This window comes from Nycticebus coucang, chromosome 2 (assembly GCF_027406575.1).
Source record: "Nycticebus coucang isolate mNycCou1 chromosome 2, mNycCou1.pri, whole genome shotgun sequence".
In the NCBI taxonomy this organism is placed as follows: domain Eukaryota; kingdom Metazoa; phylum Chordata; class Mammalia; order Primates; family Lorisidae; genus Nycticebus; species Nycticebus coucang.
The window spans coordinates 33,043,076-33,061,610 of NC_069781.1; the positions used below are offsets into that span (position 1 = coordinate 33,043,076).

Consider the following 18,535-nt stretch of genomic DNA (forward strand, 5'->3'; position numbering starts at 1 on the left):
AAGCCTTGAGAGGGGGTATGACTCTCTATAAGAGCAAGTTGCCAGCTGTCCCCTGGGAAAACTAAAAGTCCTCATAGGATGCTTCAGGTGGCTCATTCTGGGCCCCAGAGGTTCCAGCAGGGCCAGGCAGCCTCTTCCCCTCTCCTGAGCCAGCCTTGGCTCAGCAGGGAGCCTGAGAGAACCTTGGTGAGAGTGTGTGTATACGTGGTAGAGGACAGGATTGCTGAGCCTCTGGGCATCTTGGGAAACATAAAATTCTAGAAGTTTTATACCCTGTCATACATGCATTTCTAAAATGTGTGTTCATAATGAGCAGTTATAAATGGAATCATTTTATATGCTACAAGGGAGCCCACTCCCTGAAGGGAGTCTGTAGGTGAACATTACTTCCATATCCTATAATTGATCCATTTTGCAAATTCCGATTTCTCCAGGTATAATTTACATTGGCAGTGATAAATGAGAAATGAGAGAGACAAGGAAGTGGATAAGTAACTACTGCCTCTTTCTTGCAGAGCCTACTGTCACCTGTGGCTTTCGGGTTTGGCTGTGAATACTTCGCCCTTTTTGAGGAGCAGGGCATTGGGGTGCAGTGGGATAACCTGTTTAAGAGCCCCGTGGAGGAAGACGGCTTCAATCTCACCACGTCGGTCTCCATGATGCTGTTTGATAGCTTCCTCTATGGGGTGATGACATGGTACATCGAGGCCGTCTTCCCAGGTATGCCGAGCTTCCACACTGCTTGGTTACCTGCTAGGGATGTCTGCAGGGCGTGGGGCTACCCAGGAAGCAGCTTGGGCTTTAGATCTGTGGCACACAAATAGTCCAAGGCGAGGTAACAGATGCAAGAACAATTGTCAGTATTTGTATAGCACTCATTTCTTGAAAACTACATGCTATGCATCATGCAAAGTGTTTTATATACTTCAGTTCATTTAGTCCTCACAGGGCTACTCTAAGGTAGTTACTGTAATACCCAGGATTTTTCAAAAGAGAGAAGTGTGACTCAAAGAAGTTATGTGCCTGTGGTCACACAGCTGGTGAGTGTGGGTGTTTGGAGGTGAATCCAGTTAGGTCACAATGGGTGTGAGCCCAGAAGCATCCCCCCCAGTGCTGCCACAGTTCTCCCCTGTGGGGAGGGGTGCCACTGGGAGAGCTTCTGTTTCCTGAGTACAGATTATTAATAACAAAACACATTAACTCTAAAGCCTGCCTGTGATTTAATCAAATCAACATTTAATACAAATTCATTTTGATATGTGATAAATCTTCTTGACCAAGTCCACAATGAACCTGCCTTGACATAGACTTCCATATAAGATAGAATTATGACAGTACCAGGCATATTTGGCTCACCTTCCAATTCTCCTCTAAGGAGATACACATGAAATATTTATTATCTCTACGTGAATGTGCAATTTTGCATCATACAGAGTCTGGATTCAAATTTTGAGTCCATAATTTATTGGCTGTGTGACCTTGGGTAGACTCCTGAACCCTCAGTTTCCTTGTCTCTAAAATGGAGATGGCACCTGCCTTATGTGGTTGTTGGGAGGACCTGGAAAAGTGCAGAATGCATGTTCTACATAGTAGGTTTCAGCCAATGTTGGCCTCCCTTTCTTTATCTGCATTTCAATCTGTTCCTTCTCCAAAGTGTGTATCAAGGAGAGAATGGATCTGGCTGGGAAGTCTTGGGAATACTGGGATGGTACAAAGTTTGGCTTATATTTGTGCTCTGCTTTCAGGCCAGTATGGCATTCCCAGGCCCTGGTATTTTCCTTGTACCAAGTCTTACTGGTTTGGTGAGGAAAGTGAGGAGAAGAGCCACCCTGGCTCCAGTCACAAGGGAGTATCAGAAAGTAAGTGTTGTTGACCACCTTCCCTTACCCTCGTGCTGCTGCCTGTGCTGACTGTTGGGGGCAAGTCATGGCTCCTACCCTTAGTAAGATTCTAGAACCAAGTACTCCAGGGGCCAAGAAATCACCTGCATTGCCCCATTTCGGATTCTCTTATGCCATTTGTGTCCAGTGCTGTTGACTTATTGGGAGTCCTTGTCTGGACCCCTGAGGGACATTTCCTTTGTTTTCTTGGCTTCTACAAGAGTTTTGCTCTCTATACCTTTACCTCTCCTCTCCCATACACACTTTTCATGCTGTCCTAACAAGCTAGCAGAAAGCGGTAAAGACGTCTCACTGCCTCTACACCTACAAGCCCATGTAGGCTGACACCAAGTGGCCACCATGGAGCTTAACCTGTCCCTCTTATCACCTTCATTATCTGGAGCCCTAATCCTCTTTTGGCTCCTGACTGCTGGGAGATGCCCACCGTTTAGCAAAGGCTCTTCCTCTGGGATTTTTGTTGGGTTCTTTAAGCTCAGTCTAGCTTCCTTCCTAAGGTCAGAGGTCCCTCTGCTTCCAGTCTCTTCTGTGCCCTTCCTGGCTGCCAGCGGTGAAAGTGTGGTGCTCCTTAGCATGGCACACTTGCCCACTGTTCCAGCTGCTTCTGCTGTTCCTGTTCCTCTTCCCTCCCGCTTCTCTACACCTGGCTCCCTTTTCAGTCGCCCAGAACTTTTCTCAATTGCTAGAACATGTCATTTTCTTCTACACCTCCATGCCTTTGTGTGTGCCATTTTCTCCTGTAGGAAAACCTTCTGATAAACTTGCTTGTCTTCTAAACTCTTCTTCACTCTTCAAGATCTAATTTAGTATCCCCTCCCCTGAGCAGCCTTCCCAGATGCTCGGGTAGACAGTCACTTCCTTTCCCGGACTTCCATGGGATGTAAATTTTTTTTCTTTATTTTAAAATAATTATAGACTCACAGAAAACCTCAAAAACATTGTACCAGGGGATTTCTTGCACCTTTCATCGAGTTTCCCCTAAGGGTAACATCCCATAGGATTCATGCTTCTCCATTCTTGTGATGCTTTACTAAGAATAATGTCTTCCACGTCCATCCAGGTTAATACGAAGGATGTAAAGTCTCCATTTTTTTAAATAGCTGAATAGTATTCCATGGTATACACATGCCACAGCTTGTTAATCCATTCCTGGGTTGGTGGGCATTTAGGCTGTTTCCACATTTTGGCGATTGTAAATTGAGCTGCAATAAACAGTCTAGTACAAGTGTCCTTATGGTAAAAGGATTTTTTTCCTTCTGGGTAGATGCCCAGTAATGGGATTATAGGATCAAATGGGAGGTCTAGCTTGAGTGCTTTGAGGTTTCTCCATACTTCCTTCCAGAAAGGTTGTACCAGTTTGCAGTCCCACCAGCAGTGTAAAAGTGTTCCCTTCTCTCCACATCCACGCCAGCATCTGCAGTTTTGAGATTTTGTGATGTGGGCCATTCTCACTGGGGTTAGATGATATATCAGGGTTGTTTTGATTTGCATTTCTCTAATATATAGAGATGATGAACATTTTTTCATATGTTTGTTAGCCATTCGTCTGTCATCTTTAGAGAAGGTTCTGTTCATGTCTCTTGTCCATTGATATAAGGGATTGTTGGCTTTTTTCATGTGGATTAATTTGAGTTCTCTATAGTTATCAAGCTTTTGTCTGATTGAAAATATGCAAATATCCTTTCCCATTGTGTAGGTTGTCTCTTTGCTTTGGTTATTGCCTCCTTAGCTGTACAGAAGCTTTTCAGTTTAATGAAGTCCCATTTGTTTATTTTTGTTGTTGTTGCAATTGCCATGGCAGCCTTCTTCATGAAGTCTTTCCCCAGGCCAATATCTTCCAGTGTTTTTCCTATGCTTTCTTTGAGGATTTTTATTGTTTCATGCCTTAAATTTAAGTCCTTTATCCATCTTGAATCCATTTTTGTGAGTGGGGAAAGGTGTGGGTCCAGTTTCAGTCTTTTACATGTAGACATCCAGTCTCCCAACACCATTTATTGAATAGGGAGTCTTTCCCCCAAGGTATGTTCTTGTTTGGTTTATCGAAGATTAGGTAGTTGTAAGATGTTAGTTTCATTTCTTGGTTTTCAATTCGATTCCAAGTGTCTATGTCTCTGTTTTTGAGCCAGTACCATGCTGTCTTGAGCACTATGGCTTTGTAGTACAGACTAAAATCTGGTATGCTGATGCCCCCAACTTTATTTTTATTACTAAGAACTGCCTTAGCTATACGGGGTTTTTTCTGGTTCCATACAAAGCACAGAATCATTTTTCCAAATCTTGAAAGTACGATGTTGGTATTTTGATAGGAATGGCATTGAATAGGTGATTGCTTTGGGAAGTATAGACATTTTAACAATGTTGATTCTTCCTATCCATGAACATGGTATGTTCTTCTATTTGTTAATATCCTCTGCTATTTCCTTTCTGAGGATTTCATAATTTTCTTTATAGAGGTCCTTCACCTCCTTCGTTAGGTATATTCCTAGGTATTTCATTTTCTTTGAGACTATGGTGAAGGGAGTTGTGTCCTTAATTAGCTTCTCATCTTGACTGTTATTGGCGTATACAAAGGCTACTGACTTGTGGACATTGATTTTATATCCTGAAACATTGCTGTATTTTTTGGATGACTTCTAGGAGTCTTGTGGTTGAGTCTTTGGGGTTCTCTAAGTATAAGATCATGTCGTCAGCAAAGAGGGAGAGTTTGACCTCCTCTGCTCCCATTTGGATTCCCTTTATTTCCTTCTCTTGCCTAATTGTATTGGCAGATGTGTTCTTTCTGTCTTTCTTTCTTTCTTTTATTTTTTTTATTATTAAATCATAGCTGTGTACTTTAATGTGATCATGGGGCACCATACACTGGTTTTATAGACCGTTTGACACATTTTCATCACACTGGTTAACATAGCCTTCCTGGCATTTTCTTAGTTATTGTGTTAAGACATTTATATTCTACATTTACTGAGTTTCACATGTACTCTTGTAAGATGTAGGTGTGTTCTTTAAACAGGTTTTAGCATCCTATACTATAATTGCTTGTTAAGTCTTTCTCCCCTAATGGACTGAGAATGCTCCTTTAACATTGTATTTCTACCACCAATGCCAGAGCCCAAATAGGCCCTATCTAAATATTTATAGCCTCATGCCATACTTGTGTGTGAAACCAGGGTGGCCCTGGAGAAAAGACAGTCCTGAAAGAACAAGCACAGACCCCTGCATCTTCGTACTCCACCCGTCAGTCCTTTCTGTGTGTTCACGCCTGTTTTCTCTCTTCTCACAGTCTGTATGGAGGAGGAACCCACCCACCTGAAGCTGGGCGTGTCCATTCAGAACCTGGTAAAAGTTTACCAGGATGGTATGAAAGTGGCTGTGGATGGCCTGGCACTGAATTTTTATGAGGGACAGATCACCTCCTTCCTGGGGCACAACGGAGCTGGGAAGACGACCACCATGTAAGAACAGGGCGTGGCTCTCACAGAATCATCCATGGGGAGGTTCTGCAGTGTGTTCAGAAATTCACGCTTAAGGAAGTTGTGAGGGGCTTTGGAGCTAGGTGGGAGCTGATGAGTGTAAAAACATCATTGAATCACGAGAATACTTTCCATGCACCAGCTCTCTAACCATTACTCCTTCAGCCTAAAACAGGCTGAGGACCTTTCCCATGCAGTTCTCAGAATTCTGCAGTGATCTTAGAAACTGAGGCCATGACAGCTCTGAAAAAGGGTCTCCTTGGGAGCTGATTTGGTCAGTACTATAAAGTGAGAATCTGGAAAGAAAGATTACATAGGTTGGGGCGAGATGGTGGTTTTCAGAAATATCTCCATGCGGACATGAGAAGCAGCTGGGTAGCTGGCTTGATTGCTTTCCTAGGGACCTCAAGGACCTTGAAGGGGTCAGTGTCCAAAGGGAGCAAGGGACATAAAGTACCAGAGTTATAGCCTCAGCGGCTTTCAGTGTAGGGCCTCAGCCATTTCAAAGGGTCTGTCTTTTCTTGTTTTTCTTTTTTTCTTTAATGTAAAATGAATGTATGAGCATTGCAGAAACATTTTAAAAGGCACTCAGAAATGCTACCACCTAACACTAGGATTGTTTTTATCCTTGAATTATAAGTTCTAGTTGGTCCATTTTTCATGAACATGATGTTAGGCATACAAGATACATGTTTCAAAGTACACTTTCCATTGCAAATTGGAAACTTCATTTTAAAAATGCTCATGCTAAAATTGTCATTTCCAACACATAGCTCCAATCCTACTTACTTACTAAAGCAAAGACTTTTTTGCTTTGTGAGACTCCATTAGAGTCCATTAGAAAAGAGCAAGGGGTGGGTAGGTTGGTGCTCTCTGCTCTCTCTGCGGCCTGGAACGGAGCATCTGGAGTTAAGGATGGGTCATCCCTGACACCTGTGCTTTTTAATTTTTGTCCTCAGGTCAATCCTGACTGGGTTATTCCCTCCCACCTCAGGCACTGCCTACATCTTGGGAAAAGACATTCGCTCTGAGATGAGTACCATCCGGCAGAACCTGGGGGTCTGTCCCCAGCACAATGTGCTGTTTGACATGTGAGTACCAGAGGCACATGGCCCTTCCTGGATGTGAGTGTCATGCAAGTCATGGGGGCAGAGTGGGACTTAAGCCTTTTACTTCCTTTCTGGGTGTCAGGCTTGCCTTCCTGGACACAGTGAGACTTAGTTGTCCCTCATTTGGTGTCTCAGGACCCTGGCATAATGGCCCTGTGTTTCCTGCTCACGACATTTGCTCCCGCTCAGATTGTCCCACCAGCAGAAGGGCCCCAAGGAGCCCTTGTGGTGGACCTGAGCTCTGTGACCTTGGACAAGGCCTTTCCCTCTATTGACCCAAAGTCTTCTTATCTAGAATGAACAGTTTGGGCTGTTGTGCTCCCCAGAGTCCTCCCTGCTCTCATAGTTGGAGGTCCCTTAAGGTTCAGTCTAATACTGAGCTACTCCAGTCTAATACTGAGCTAAATTCTTAGTTGATGGGGCTGGCTATCAGGAGAGCCCTTTGAGGACCATATCTTGGGGACCTGAAATTTAACGTTGCACCTGCCCGATGCCTGGTGGCCAGGCCTGGTGGGAGTAGGATGAAAGTGATCTGTCACATGTAAGCTTTGATTTCCTGAGTAGCTCACATGGTTGCTTACTGTTACTCTACCATGAATCCTGAAAATTATTTTTCAGAAATTGATAAAAAAAACAAAATAGGGTAAAGAAAAATGTGTCTATTCCTTTTGTTCTGGGTCTGGAGACACTGTATTCTGGTGCATCCTGCAGGGCCCAGAGCTGACCTGCCCTTCTGTCCCCAGGCTGACTGTCGAAGAGCATATCTGGTTCTATGCCCGTTTAAAGGGACTTTCAGAGAAGTATGTGAAGGCAGAGATGGAGCAGATGGCTCTGGATGTTGGTTTGCCGCCCAGCAAGCTGAAAAGCAAAACGAGCCAGCTGTCAGGTATAGCCTGGAGCTACCTTGCCCATCCCCCCTCGCCTGGTCCTACTCAGAGGAAAACGAGCAGCTGCCCTGGGGCCCAGGCTGGCCAGGTGGGTGGGTGGGTTCAAGCTTGTCCCTGGCTATGTCCCTAGGTCCTCTGCCTTCACTTACTGTCTGGGGCTGGTCCTGGAGTTCATCCTTTTCTCTTTCTCTTTCTTGTAGGTGGAATGCAGAGAAAGCTATCTGTGGCTTTGGCCTTTGTGGGGGGATCCAAGGTTGTCATTCTGGACGAGCCCACGGCTGGTGTGGACCCTTACTCCCGAAGGGGAATCTGGGAGCTGCTGCTGAAATACCGACAAGGTAACTGATGTGCATTTGTTCTGAGTCGTGGACTGGGAGAGAGAGGGGTTCTTGAGAAGTATGACTGGATCTCATGGCTGTTCTTGTTAGGGAAGGCAGTAGAATTTGCTTCTCAGGGAAAATGAGGAACTTCTTTTCTCAAAGCTCAGTGCTTGGCCATGGTATGGGGGTGGGAGACCTGGCTCACAAGACACCCGAGGTTTATGCTTCTTTATCTACGGGCCTGCAAAAGAAGAGATGTGGGGTAAAGGGCAGCTCCTCTGTGCCCCTGCCCTCCCCTCCTACCACCTCTGGTAAAGAACGCACACGCTGAGAGTCCTAAGAACAGAGGCTGTGTCTTTCTCACTCTTTTTGTCCCCAGCATGGTGCATTAAATTTGTGTTTGTTGAAAGAGTAGATGAATAAATGAATGGAATGAGAGAGGGGCAGGGACACGATTGGCTGTCTGCTTAGAGATACATCTTGGTACAGTATAAGGAGCACAGGCTTTGAGGCCAGGTCCTGCTGGCCCAGAGACTATGGGGAAGCCACTTAGCTTTCCTCAGTTTCCTTTCCTATAATATTGGTGGTGCTTAACTCATAGAGGATTAAGTTAAGGGAGAATGCACATAAACCACCTAGCATAATGCCTGGCATACAGCAAGTTCTCAAAAAACCACTGCTATACTTATTTCTCTGGGGACACAGTAGCTATCTGCAAAGCTTTGCCATTCTAGGGGTCACAGCCACTAGTTATTATCGCAGGTGCCTTCCAGGTTTCTCTCCCATGCAGAGCCCTGCTAGTAGGTCTGTAGTCCCTGCCACTGTGATCCGTGAGAACTGATAGGCCTAACCTGTCCCACATCCTATGTTTGTGTCTGGCAGGCCGCACCATTATCCTCTCCACACACCACATGGATGAAGCGGACATCTTGGGGGACAGGATTGCCATTATCTCCCATGGGAAGCTGTGCTGTGTGGGCTCCTCCCTGTTTCTGAAGAACCAGCTGGGAACAGGTTACTACCTGACCCTGGTTAAGAAAGATGTGGAATCCTCCCTCAGTTCTTGCAGAAATAGCAGCAGTACAGTGTCATACCTGAAAAAGGTGAGCTGCAGCCTTGGTGCTGGTCTGGTGCTGGGTCGGGCGGTTGGGGCTTCTTGGCTGTGAATGGCTTGTCTACCATCACCTCATTCTGCCACACCGAGGCCACCGTCTCCCTGCTTTGTGATCCCTTTGGAATCACGTCATACCTCATACAAGCTCAGCTCAGGAGACTTCTGTTCCCATTGTGCTAATTCTGTTGAATCCCATTTCCTTTTTCATATGAGCATAATGAGTGATAGAGAAAGTCCTTAAAGGACTTTATTATGTCAAAGAGACTTGTCAAGAGGTAAGAGCCTTGGCTATAAAATGACCTGGTGTTCCTGCCCATTACCTTTAAATTTCATTGACTTTAACTTCTAAACTACAAAACAGCAAATATTTATTAAGCTCTGATTCCATGTCAGACAGACTCTGGGCATAAGAGAAAATAATGATAATAGTTAATTTTTTTATAGCATTGTTACCACCCCCAAACTTTTTTCTTTTTTACATTTGTCGTCTCTATTAAAGTGCAGAGAAACCCGGGAATGAAGGTATTATAATTACTATCTCATGTGAGGGGAGTGCGAGCCACAGGGGTTTGGTAGCTTACTCAAGGTTACCAGCAGGTAAATACTAGAGGTGGGACCAGACCCAAGTACATTTTCCTCTGTACCACCGTCCATGCCTGAGATTTATTTGTGTCTTGAAGCCAAGATTGCCTGATGCATTTACACCCCAACTTAAACTCCTACCTGCTTATTTACCTTTTAACTAGAGCCTCTTCCCTGCAGCGTGCTCCGAGTTCTAGCTGCATCAGGATCACTTGGGAACTTGTTAGAAATGCAGCAACCTGGGTCTAACTTGTACCTGCTGAATCAGAATCTGCATTTTAACAAGGTCCCTGAGTGACTGAACACAAATTAAAGCTTGAGAAGCATTGAATTAGACAAGTAGCCAGGTAAAGCCCGTGCCTGAGATGGTGAGCACGTGGCTGGCTGCAGCATTTGTTGGCAGGCCTCATTTCTGATGACAACCCTGCTTCCCAACCTCTTAGCCCCAGGAAGTGAGGTGTCCACAGTGCCTACACCTTGAATGTGTCCTGTTGGCCTCTAAAGCCATGGCTTCCAGCTGTGTGCATCCCAGGAAAAGCCTTTTGCTTCAGTTCTCACACAGTAGAGCTTTCTGGAAGCCTCACTGGCGAAGGTGGTGGCAGCTATACCGCACTCGGTCCCTGACCCATTCTCACCTCCTTCTTTGCCATCAGGAGGACAGTGTTTCTCAGAGCAGTTCTGATGCTGGCCTGGGCAGCGACCATGAAAGTGACACGCTGACCATCGGTAAGGACTCTGGGGTTTCTTATTCAGGTGGTGCCTGAGCTCCCCCCAGCTGGGCAGAGTGGAGGCAGAGGAGGAGAGGTGCAGAGGCTGGTGGCACTGACTCAAGGTTTGCTGCTGGGCTGGGGCCGGGTGGCTGTGGGAGCGGGTGCAGCTTGGTGGTGGGCTGGCCTGATGCTTGCTTGGGAGCCTGGGGCTCGGTCTGGGAGATGGCAGGGCAGTGTCCTAGAGAGCTGAGATGATTGGGGGTCAAGAAATCCCTCAGGGGAGGGGATCTGTCTGGGCACTTGACACCAGGCATGAGGAGCTGAGGGCAAGCCAGTATAGGGTATAGGGATCTGAGCTTAGTATGTAAGGAGGGTGAACACCCAGGAAATCAGAAACAGCCTTCTGGTTTTCTTCCGGTGGTGTGTGTAGGAGGCCAGTGTCACCAGTAGCATAAATGGAACAGAAGTCTTGACTCTGGACATCTCTGCCCAGTCCTAACAGCTGGCTTTTCCCAGGAAGACTTATGTTTCCATGAACCGTTTGATAACCTTCTATTGAAGTAGATATAGGAAGTCTCCTTTAAAAGTTTAGGGAAAAGTGAAGAATCTTTCAAAATTCCTTTAATTAAGTTTTTCATCTAAGAATCATAGAATTTGGGCAATGGACACCAGGGTTTTAAACTTAGGAAGTCATCCATCCATCCTTCCTGCACTGAGTGCCTAGAGTGTGCTGGCTTTGGTGATACAAAGGTGAAGAAGACATAGTCTTTGCCCCCTGGAACTGCAGGCCAGAGATACACATGTGGAATGACTGAAGCACCTGGGATAGGCTTTGGCATGTGTAGTGTGTGAGCTGCGGGCTTCTGAGCAGTAGGCAGAGGGAGAAGGTGGGGGATGGCCAGCCTTTACTGTGGAGCCTCTGAGCTGACTGAGCCATCTTTGCACTCTGGTCCCTGCAGATGTCTCCGCTATCTCCAACCTCATCAGGAAGCATGTGTCTGAAGCCCGGCTGGTGGAAGACATCGGGCATGAACTGACCTACGTGCTGCCCTATGAAGCTGCTAAAGAGGGGGCCTTTGTGGAACTCTTCCATGAGATTGATGACCGGCTCTCAGACCTGGGCATCTCTAGTTATGGCATTTCAGAGACTACCCTGGAAGAAGTAAGTGAAGCGGCTGATAAAATATAGGCGGGCCAGCAATCCTAACTCCAGATAGGCAGCCTTTATTGGGAATAGGATTATCGTGGAGCTGATCACTGAGTTTTTTGGTCATTGACATCTGAGTAATGTTGGCCCTAGTTACCCATGGAAGATCATAGTGGGAGAGAGCTGGTAAGAAGTATCAGGATTGCTCACTGGTATGACTGGGTCATTCCAGTGTTGGCTGGACTCTCTTGCATAGGAAGTGACCAACATTATGGATAATCTACTTGTGCTGAGTGTTAAACTTGGTATTTTTAAAAAAGTCATTATAACCTCATTTAATTCTCATAACAAGATAAAAAAAAATTACTCTTCAGGGATACTGAGCTGGGATTCAGAATTAGGGTTTTAGGCTTCAAAGCCCTTACTTTCTTTATGTGGGTAATGCCTCCCTTTAGAGATACAACATGATAGACCATGAGAGCTGGAAGGGATATAAAAGTTATCTGGCCCAGTAGTCTCCATGCATGTCTGTGCAGCGGAATCATAGAGACATTACTGACAATAAAAATTCTAAAGCTCGTCTTGTGGGCCTTTGAATCAGAATTTCTGGGGGTAAGGCCTTGAAGTCTGTACTTTTATTGCATGCTTCCTATGCAGTGGTCTATAGACCACAGTTTGGAAATCCTTGATCTCATTCATATTCTCCTCTGATGTTGGAATATTATGTAGAAATACATAATATTTCTAGTAATGGGCAGCCTATTTCCTCCTGATCATTCTGTCTTAGATAACTTACCACAGTGATGACCTATTCAAAGATCTGGGGCTATAGATCTGAAAGAAGACACTTGACTCATTCCCTGTAGGTTCAGATTTCTTCCAGTGCAGTCTCCTCATGTTGTAGCTTTGATTTGAAAATGATTGTCTGGATTGATAGCTCTCACCAATGAGGAAATATGTTCTCTGGCAAAACCAGCTTCTTTCCCAAATGACTCTGACAAAGTTATTAATAACGTGACTCCTATTTTCCCCGCCTTATAGAGCTTTCATGCAATTCGATAATGTAATAACCATGACAGTGATGGCTGCTCTCATAATGTTGGTGCTTATGTTTTCACCTGCTCTGTTATTTCAGATATTCCTCAAAGTGGCTGAAGAGAGTGGTGTGGATGCTGAGACCTCAGGTAATCCTCTTGAGGAGGTACTGCAGGCTGTCTTAGCTACCCAGTATTGTACCTGTCCCTTTGAGTTGTTCCACTGCATTCTCATTTTTTGTGAATAGATGTTATTTCAGGTGGGGAAGGTTTGTTTTGTTATAAATAAAATAAAATGTGGGGATTCCTTTCTTTTGCCTTCAGATGGTACTTTGCCAGCAAGACGAAACAGACGGGCCTTTGGAGACAGGCAGAGCTGTCTTCGCCCATTCACCGAAGACGATGCCATTGATCCGAATGATTCTGACATAGACCCAGGTCTGTTTGGACAAGACCCGTGTTCCATTGTTTGAAAATGATTTGCTCTCTTATGTCTTCTCAGCTGTTTTCTTTTGATGGCCTTTAGCCAAGATGATAGATCCCTACGGGGTCCAAAGGGTAGCGAGAAAATGAGAAAAGCCACTTTTCCATTTCCAGTGTTCCAGCATATGGTCAAAGCTGGAACAGCCCACTCTTATCACTTCCCTTATTTAGTTGAGGTCTTCCTCTCAGGATACACATAGAGAGAGGACGCCTCCGTCCTCTGAACCCATTTATTTATAACCCTTTTTATGGGGGACCAGTTTCTTGCTGGGACATTAGGTATTTAATTGTTGAGTAAATATTCACTGAATGGATGAATGATTTTGAAAGAATCCAAGAGGGAAATTCACTTTTAGAGTTAATTATACCCCTGAGTCTTAGATATTTTGGATGAGCATATCCTTGTGCATTTGACTGAGTTGGAGACAGGAGTTCAGAAATAAAACATTAGTAAGCTGTCAGAGCCCCTCAGTGAGGAATAGTTTGAGACAAGGATTTCTGTAATGTGTATAGGAACAGGAAATTTTCTGCTTCTCCCAACTCTTGGTCATTTGAGTTTATAGCTCTTATGTTCTTCTTGACTTCGGGTGTTGTCAGAACTTAGGTCATTTGAAATGTGTTCACCTTTTACCCAAAATATGTATAATTAATGGAGAACTGATTGCCATTGTTTGTTCTCAAGTATGTAAGCCTACATCCTTGGCTTTTTTCATAGAATTTTAAGAAATTGCGGCACCTGTGGCTTAGTGAGAAGGGTGCCGGCCCCATATACCGAGGGTGGTGGGTTCACACCCAGCCCCGGCCAAACTGCAACCAAAAAATAGCTGGGCACTGTGGCGGGTGCCTGTAGTCCCAGCTGCTCGGGAGGCTGAGGCAAGAGAATCGCCTAAGCCCAAGAGCTAGAGGTTGCTTTGAGTCCTGTGACGTCATGGTACTCTACCAAGGGTGGTAAAGTGAGACTCTGTCTCTACAAAAAAAAAAAAAAAAAAAGAAATTGATGACTTGATTCATCCAAATGGCTTGCTGTAACACCTAGTTGTATATGTATAAAAACATCTTGTCAGTTGTCTCAAGATACCTTTTCTGTCCTCATGAGACAAAGACTAAAAGTCAGAAACTGCTACTTTTGGACATTTTGAGTCATAATTTTTCCTTGGACGTAGATTTGTCATGAAAACCTTTTACTTCTGAGATAATTTTAGCTTAAAACACAAGCCTCCAAGATGGTTGCTGCAGATACTGGGGAAAGAGCACGGTGGTGTCAGAAATACCCAAGATGACTGGTGACCTTCAGTGCTCGATTCTTGCAGAATCCAGAGAGACAGACCTGCTGAGTGGGATGGATGGCAAAGGCTCCTACCAGGTGAAGGGCTGGAAACTCACACAGCAGCAGTTTGTGGCCCTTTTGTGGAAGAGGCTGCTGATTGCCAGACGGAGTCGGAAAGGATTTTTTGCTCAGGTGAGATGTGCTGTTCCAGGCATGGGTGGGCTGCAGGCTCTCTGTCCGGTGAAGGCAGGACAGTGTTGTGGTCAAGATATGGATGCTGGAGCCAGATTATCTGAATCCCATTTCTGTTTGCTGCCACTTGTGTATCTCCTGGCAAGTTACTCCTCTGTGCCTCATTCTCCTCATTTATAGAATGCAAAGAATAATAGTACCTGCTATATAGGTTTTTATGAGAATAAAAATAAGTAAATGCTTGAAATGGGGCATAACTTTAATGAGTGCTTAGTTTTGTGTGTATGTGTGTTACTTTTATTTTAGAGGAGAGATAAAAAGGGCAAAGTTTCGAAAAGCTGGTTGGATCATTTGAACCTCAGTTCGAGGTTGCTGTGAGCTAGGCTGATGCCACGGCACTTTAGTCCAGGCAACAGAGTGAGACCCTGTCTCAGAAAAGAAATACAAAAAACTGATTGAGCATGTTCTCCTGTTATCAGGAGAAATGTTATGCCCAGATGCACTGGACCTATGATCTTAATAGAAACAAGATTTCTCTCTAAATTCGTGTTTAACTCAAAGTGAGAAAAGACAGCCAGTGAAATCAGAATATAATTGGTCAACAGAGAAGCCTTGTTACATTGTTGCCTACATGTCAGTGTTCCCATGCTAAATGGCTTGGTTAGAAAGGTTAAAATTATTTCACTCTATAAAATCAAGAAATATAGAGAAAGGGTCTGCAGAGGGTCTTCTGTAGACTGTGTGGGTAATGCTAAAAACAGGAATTTGGAGCATCCAGACATGGATCTGAACTCTGACTCTGCTGCTTATTTGCTGTATGCCTTGGGCAAGTTGCTTAGTCTGTCTGATCCTTAGTTACCTTGTTTGTTGATGGTGATAATTATAATACCACCACAAATAATGACAAAATAGAGATAATTCTTATTATAGTACTCTCCCACAGAATTATTCACTCAGTGATAATTTTCTGCATTGAACCCCAGAGCATTAGACCCAGTGGCATCATTTGAATCTTTAAGTTTATTAAGGATAAATTGATGAATTTCTCAGCAATAAGTGGATGAAGCTTTGGGTTTACTTATAAAGTATAAGGCATTGTTTTCAGAGATGATATGGTAGAACGTTTGGGGAGGTTCAAGAAGGATTTAGATAATTCTGCTTTCTGAGGAAATCCTGGGAAATGGTAACTGTGATTATCTCTGACTAGAGCCAGTGCTAGAGAGTTAGTTCTATCAGAGTGTGGGATTTGAATGGGTCATCTGTCGTTGGCCCCAGATTAAAACGAGAAAACTGAGGCCAGAGGGGAAAGTGCCTTCACATGGGTAAATTTACAGTAATAGATAGAACTGGGGTTTCTGTCTAGTCCACGGTGCAGTGTGGTCGTTGCCAGTCTTCAGGAGAAAGAGGAGGCAGGAACCCATGTTCTGTGTTACCCTGACAGGTTATCCCTGTTTACTCTGTCAAGTTTCCAGCTTGGTGCCTCTGCCAGGTGGCCATAGCCTCTGACCTCATGATGCCAGGGAAGAAGTTTAGTTTTCAGGCTCTGTTGTTTCCCAGCTGCCAAGAATGCCTTGGTGCAGCCCCGCTGTGGGCCCTGTACCCCTCATTCCTGTGCTTGTTGTTCTGGGAGGCTGGCTGGACCCTTAGTGACAAGCTCCTTAGCCTTCTTTATAACACTCACCATTTTCCTGTCACTGCCTGGTTTTAGATTGTCCTGCCAGCTGTGTTTGTCTGCATTGCCCTGGTGTTCAGCCTGATTGTACCACCGTTTGGCAAATACCCCAGCCTGGAACTTCAGCCCTGGATGTACAACGAACAGTACACATTTGTCAGGTATGTGTTTGTCATCAGTGCCCCAGGAGAGAGGAAGGGTCAAGCAGACCCAGGATGTTTACTGTGCTGAGGGCCAAGGGAATGGACTCTAGAGTTACACAGTGGAATAGATTTTATCAGCTGTGGCTAAGGCCCATAGCCAAACTAATACTGTATGCAAAGAATGGCAGTGAACTAACCCTGACATAATTAGCTAGTCTTCTGTTGCACATTTTGACCTCTCTCCTCTTTATGTGGTCTGGAACAGGCATGTGTTTTAGATAATATAATCTTTATCTTGCTAACAGATGAATTTTGCCTTGAATACTTGGATTTTCAGAGTTGTGTTTTAATTTTGTAATTGAGTCACAGGGCTTCCATACATTGTCAAAGCATAGAACTTCTAGGTCCTTATTTTCTGCAAAGGACAATTCCTGTAATTATTTTCCATTCTTTTAAATTTGGGGTATTAACTAGTGTTTGCTCTTTAGAAATAGGTAAACCCTATTCCATAACAATTAAAGCTTTAAACATAAGGGTAGAGGGATTTCTAGATCTTATTTGGTAGGAGTTTTCTTCATGTGTGAAAAATTTGTAGATTTGTTGATGGGGGAGGTATATCAGTTATAAAAGGAAAAATATAATGTGAACTAGTCTCTTTTTCCCCAACTTCGTATTTTCTTCTTATGTAGTTGAGGTTTACTTTATTCCTTCCATTCCCAGCTGCTGACCCTGTATAACCCATAGGTGTGGAATATAGCATGTGTTTGTGACTTATACTCTTTATTTTTGTGTTTTCTGGTTGTCTATGCAAACACTCAGTCAATAAAACCTGCCTACCCTTTCTTTTCTTTTCTTTTTTTTTTTTTTTTGAGACAGAGTCTCACTCTGTTGCCCTTGGTAGAGTACCGTGGTGTCACAGCTCACAGCAACCTCAAACTCTCAGGCTCAAGTGATTCTCTTGCCTCGGCCTCCCAAGTAGGTGGGACTACAGGCACCCGCCACAATGCCTGGCTATTTTTTGTTGCAGTTGTCATTGTTGTTTAGCAGGCCCAGGCCGGGTTTGACCCCTCCAACTTTGGTGTACGTGGCTGGCGCTGTAACCACTGGGCTATGGGCACCAAGCTCTGCCTACCCTTTCATGGAAAATCCTGCTTGTCTATGCCAAATGGATAATTGAGAAAGTACTTTTGAAATACTTATCCTTAATAAGTTTCTTTATTTTAAATTAAAATGCATATGTAAATGTGTGTGCAAGCATGTATACATTGCACACACATCTACACACAACCTACACACATATAACCACTTACACAAGCTCCACTTTGGAATGCTACATACTCTGTTTCCCCGAAAATAAGACAGCGGCTTATTTTAAGGTGTGCTTAAAGATGTGCTAGGTCTTATTTTCAGGGGACGTCTTATCTTTCCTGTAAGTAGGTCTTATTTTCGGAGGATGTCTTATTTTTGGGGAAACAGGGTATTACCCTGATGCCAAATACATGGCCTGAGTCTGAGCTCCTTGTGGTTTCTATGGAAGATTTTTATGTTTTTATTCTTTTCTAAGAGACTGTCACATAGGAATTGCTTTATAAAATGTTTAATTTAGAAAACCTTTTCTATCTCCCCCTCCTGGTTTTAATGACTGCCTCTCTTGTGCCCATAGCAATGATGCTCCTGAGGACAGGGGAACCCAGGAACTCTTGAACGCTCTCACCAAAGACCCTGGCTTCGGGACCCGGTGTATGGAAGGAAATCCAATCCCGTGAGTGCTACTTTAGCCATAGCTGGCTTCTTGTGTTTATTGCCTGGTTCGATTTCTAATATACTGCATTTTATCAGCCATATGCTACCTTGTGACTATCATCATTTGCCCTTTGAATCATTATTTTTTTTATTAAAAAATGCCAACATAGTAACCTAATAAAACTAACTAAGAAGAAACATTCAGAGAGTCTTCTAACATCCTGCAAAGCGAATCATTACGGATGTTTGTTTACTGCTTTAGAACATTAATATTTAATTTAAATAGCACTTTACACTTACCGATCAAATGCTTTTCCCATTTCTCCTTCCCTGCAACTCCTGTGCTTAAGTGCTTCGTAATTGGCAGGTTTATTTATCAGCTTCTTTAACAACCTGAAAAGATTGTTATATTTTTGTATATTTTTAGATTTTATATTTTAATAAAAATGGACATTTTGTTCTTTTTGAGTTTTATATTTTTATCATATTTTCCTCCAAATCCTTTTTTAAAAAGTAGGCCATGAATAAATACATTTAGCAAAATAGGCATATGCCTCTTACATGTGTGTAGGGGTAGGTAAGTCACCAGACAGATCACTGTGAGGAAAGGCAGTGGAGGGGTGGGAAGTTTATGAGGGAGCTGGAGGCTGGTAGAGGTGGTTTCATGTTTCTAGGCTCAGGCAGAATTTGCTGCGGAGGTTGTTAAACCATAAATAGTGCTCACTGAGCAATTATGGGGAGTTGGGAATATGCTGGAGAATTGG

The 18,535-nt window shown here is 44.0% G+C and overlaps 1 protein-coding gene across 2 annotated transcripts in view; it reads left to right on the plus strand.

Moving 5' to 3' along the window:
• The window catches only part of ABCA1 (ATP binding cassette subfamily A member 1), a 134,016-nt gene that overhangs the window by 88,825 nt on the left and 26,656 nt on the right, over positions 1–18,535 (plus strand). For both annotated transcript variants that reach the window (XM_053567077.1, XM_053567086.1), the window contains 14 exons: positions 516–720; positions 1,746–1,859; positions 5,179–5,350; positions 6,328–6,459; positions 7,221–7,363; positions 7,565–7,702; positions 8,567–8,787; positions 10,034–10,106; positions 11,050–11,252; positions 12,373–12,421; positions 12,596–12,709; positions 14,065–14,213; positions 15,922–16,046; positions 17,692–17,790. In XM_053567077.1, coding sequence (XP_053423052.1) covers positions 516–720; positions 1,746–1,859; positions 5,179–5,350; positions 6,328–6,459; positions 7,221–7,363; positions 7,565–7,702; positions 8,567–8,787; positions 10,034–10,106; positions 11,050–11,252; positions 12,373–12,421; positions 12,596–12,709; positions 14,065–14,213; positions 15,922–16,046; positions 17,692–17,790 — 1,937 coding nt within the window. The remainder of the gene's footprint in view (positions 1–515; positions 721–1,745; positions 1,860–5,178; positions 5,351–6,327; positions 6,460–7,220; positions 7,364–7,564; positions 7,703–8,566; positions 8,788–10,033; positions 10,107–11,049; positions 11,253–12,372; positions 12,422–12,595; positions 12,710–14,064; positions 14,214–15,921; positions 16,047–17,691; positions 17,791–18,535) is intronic.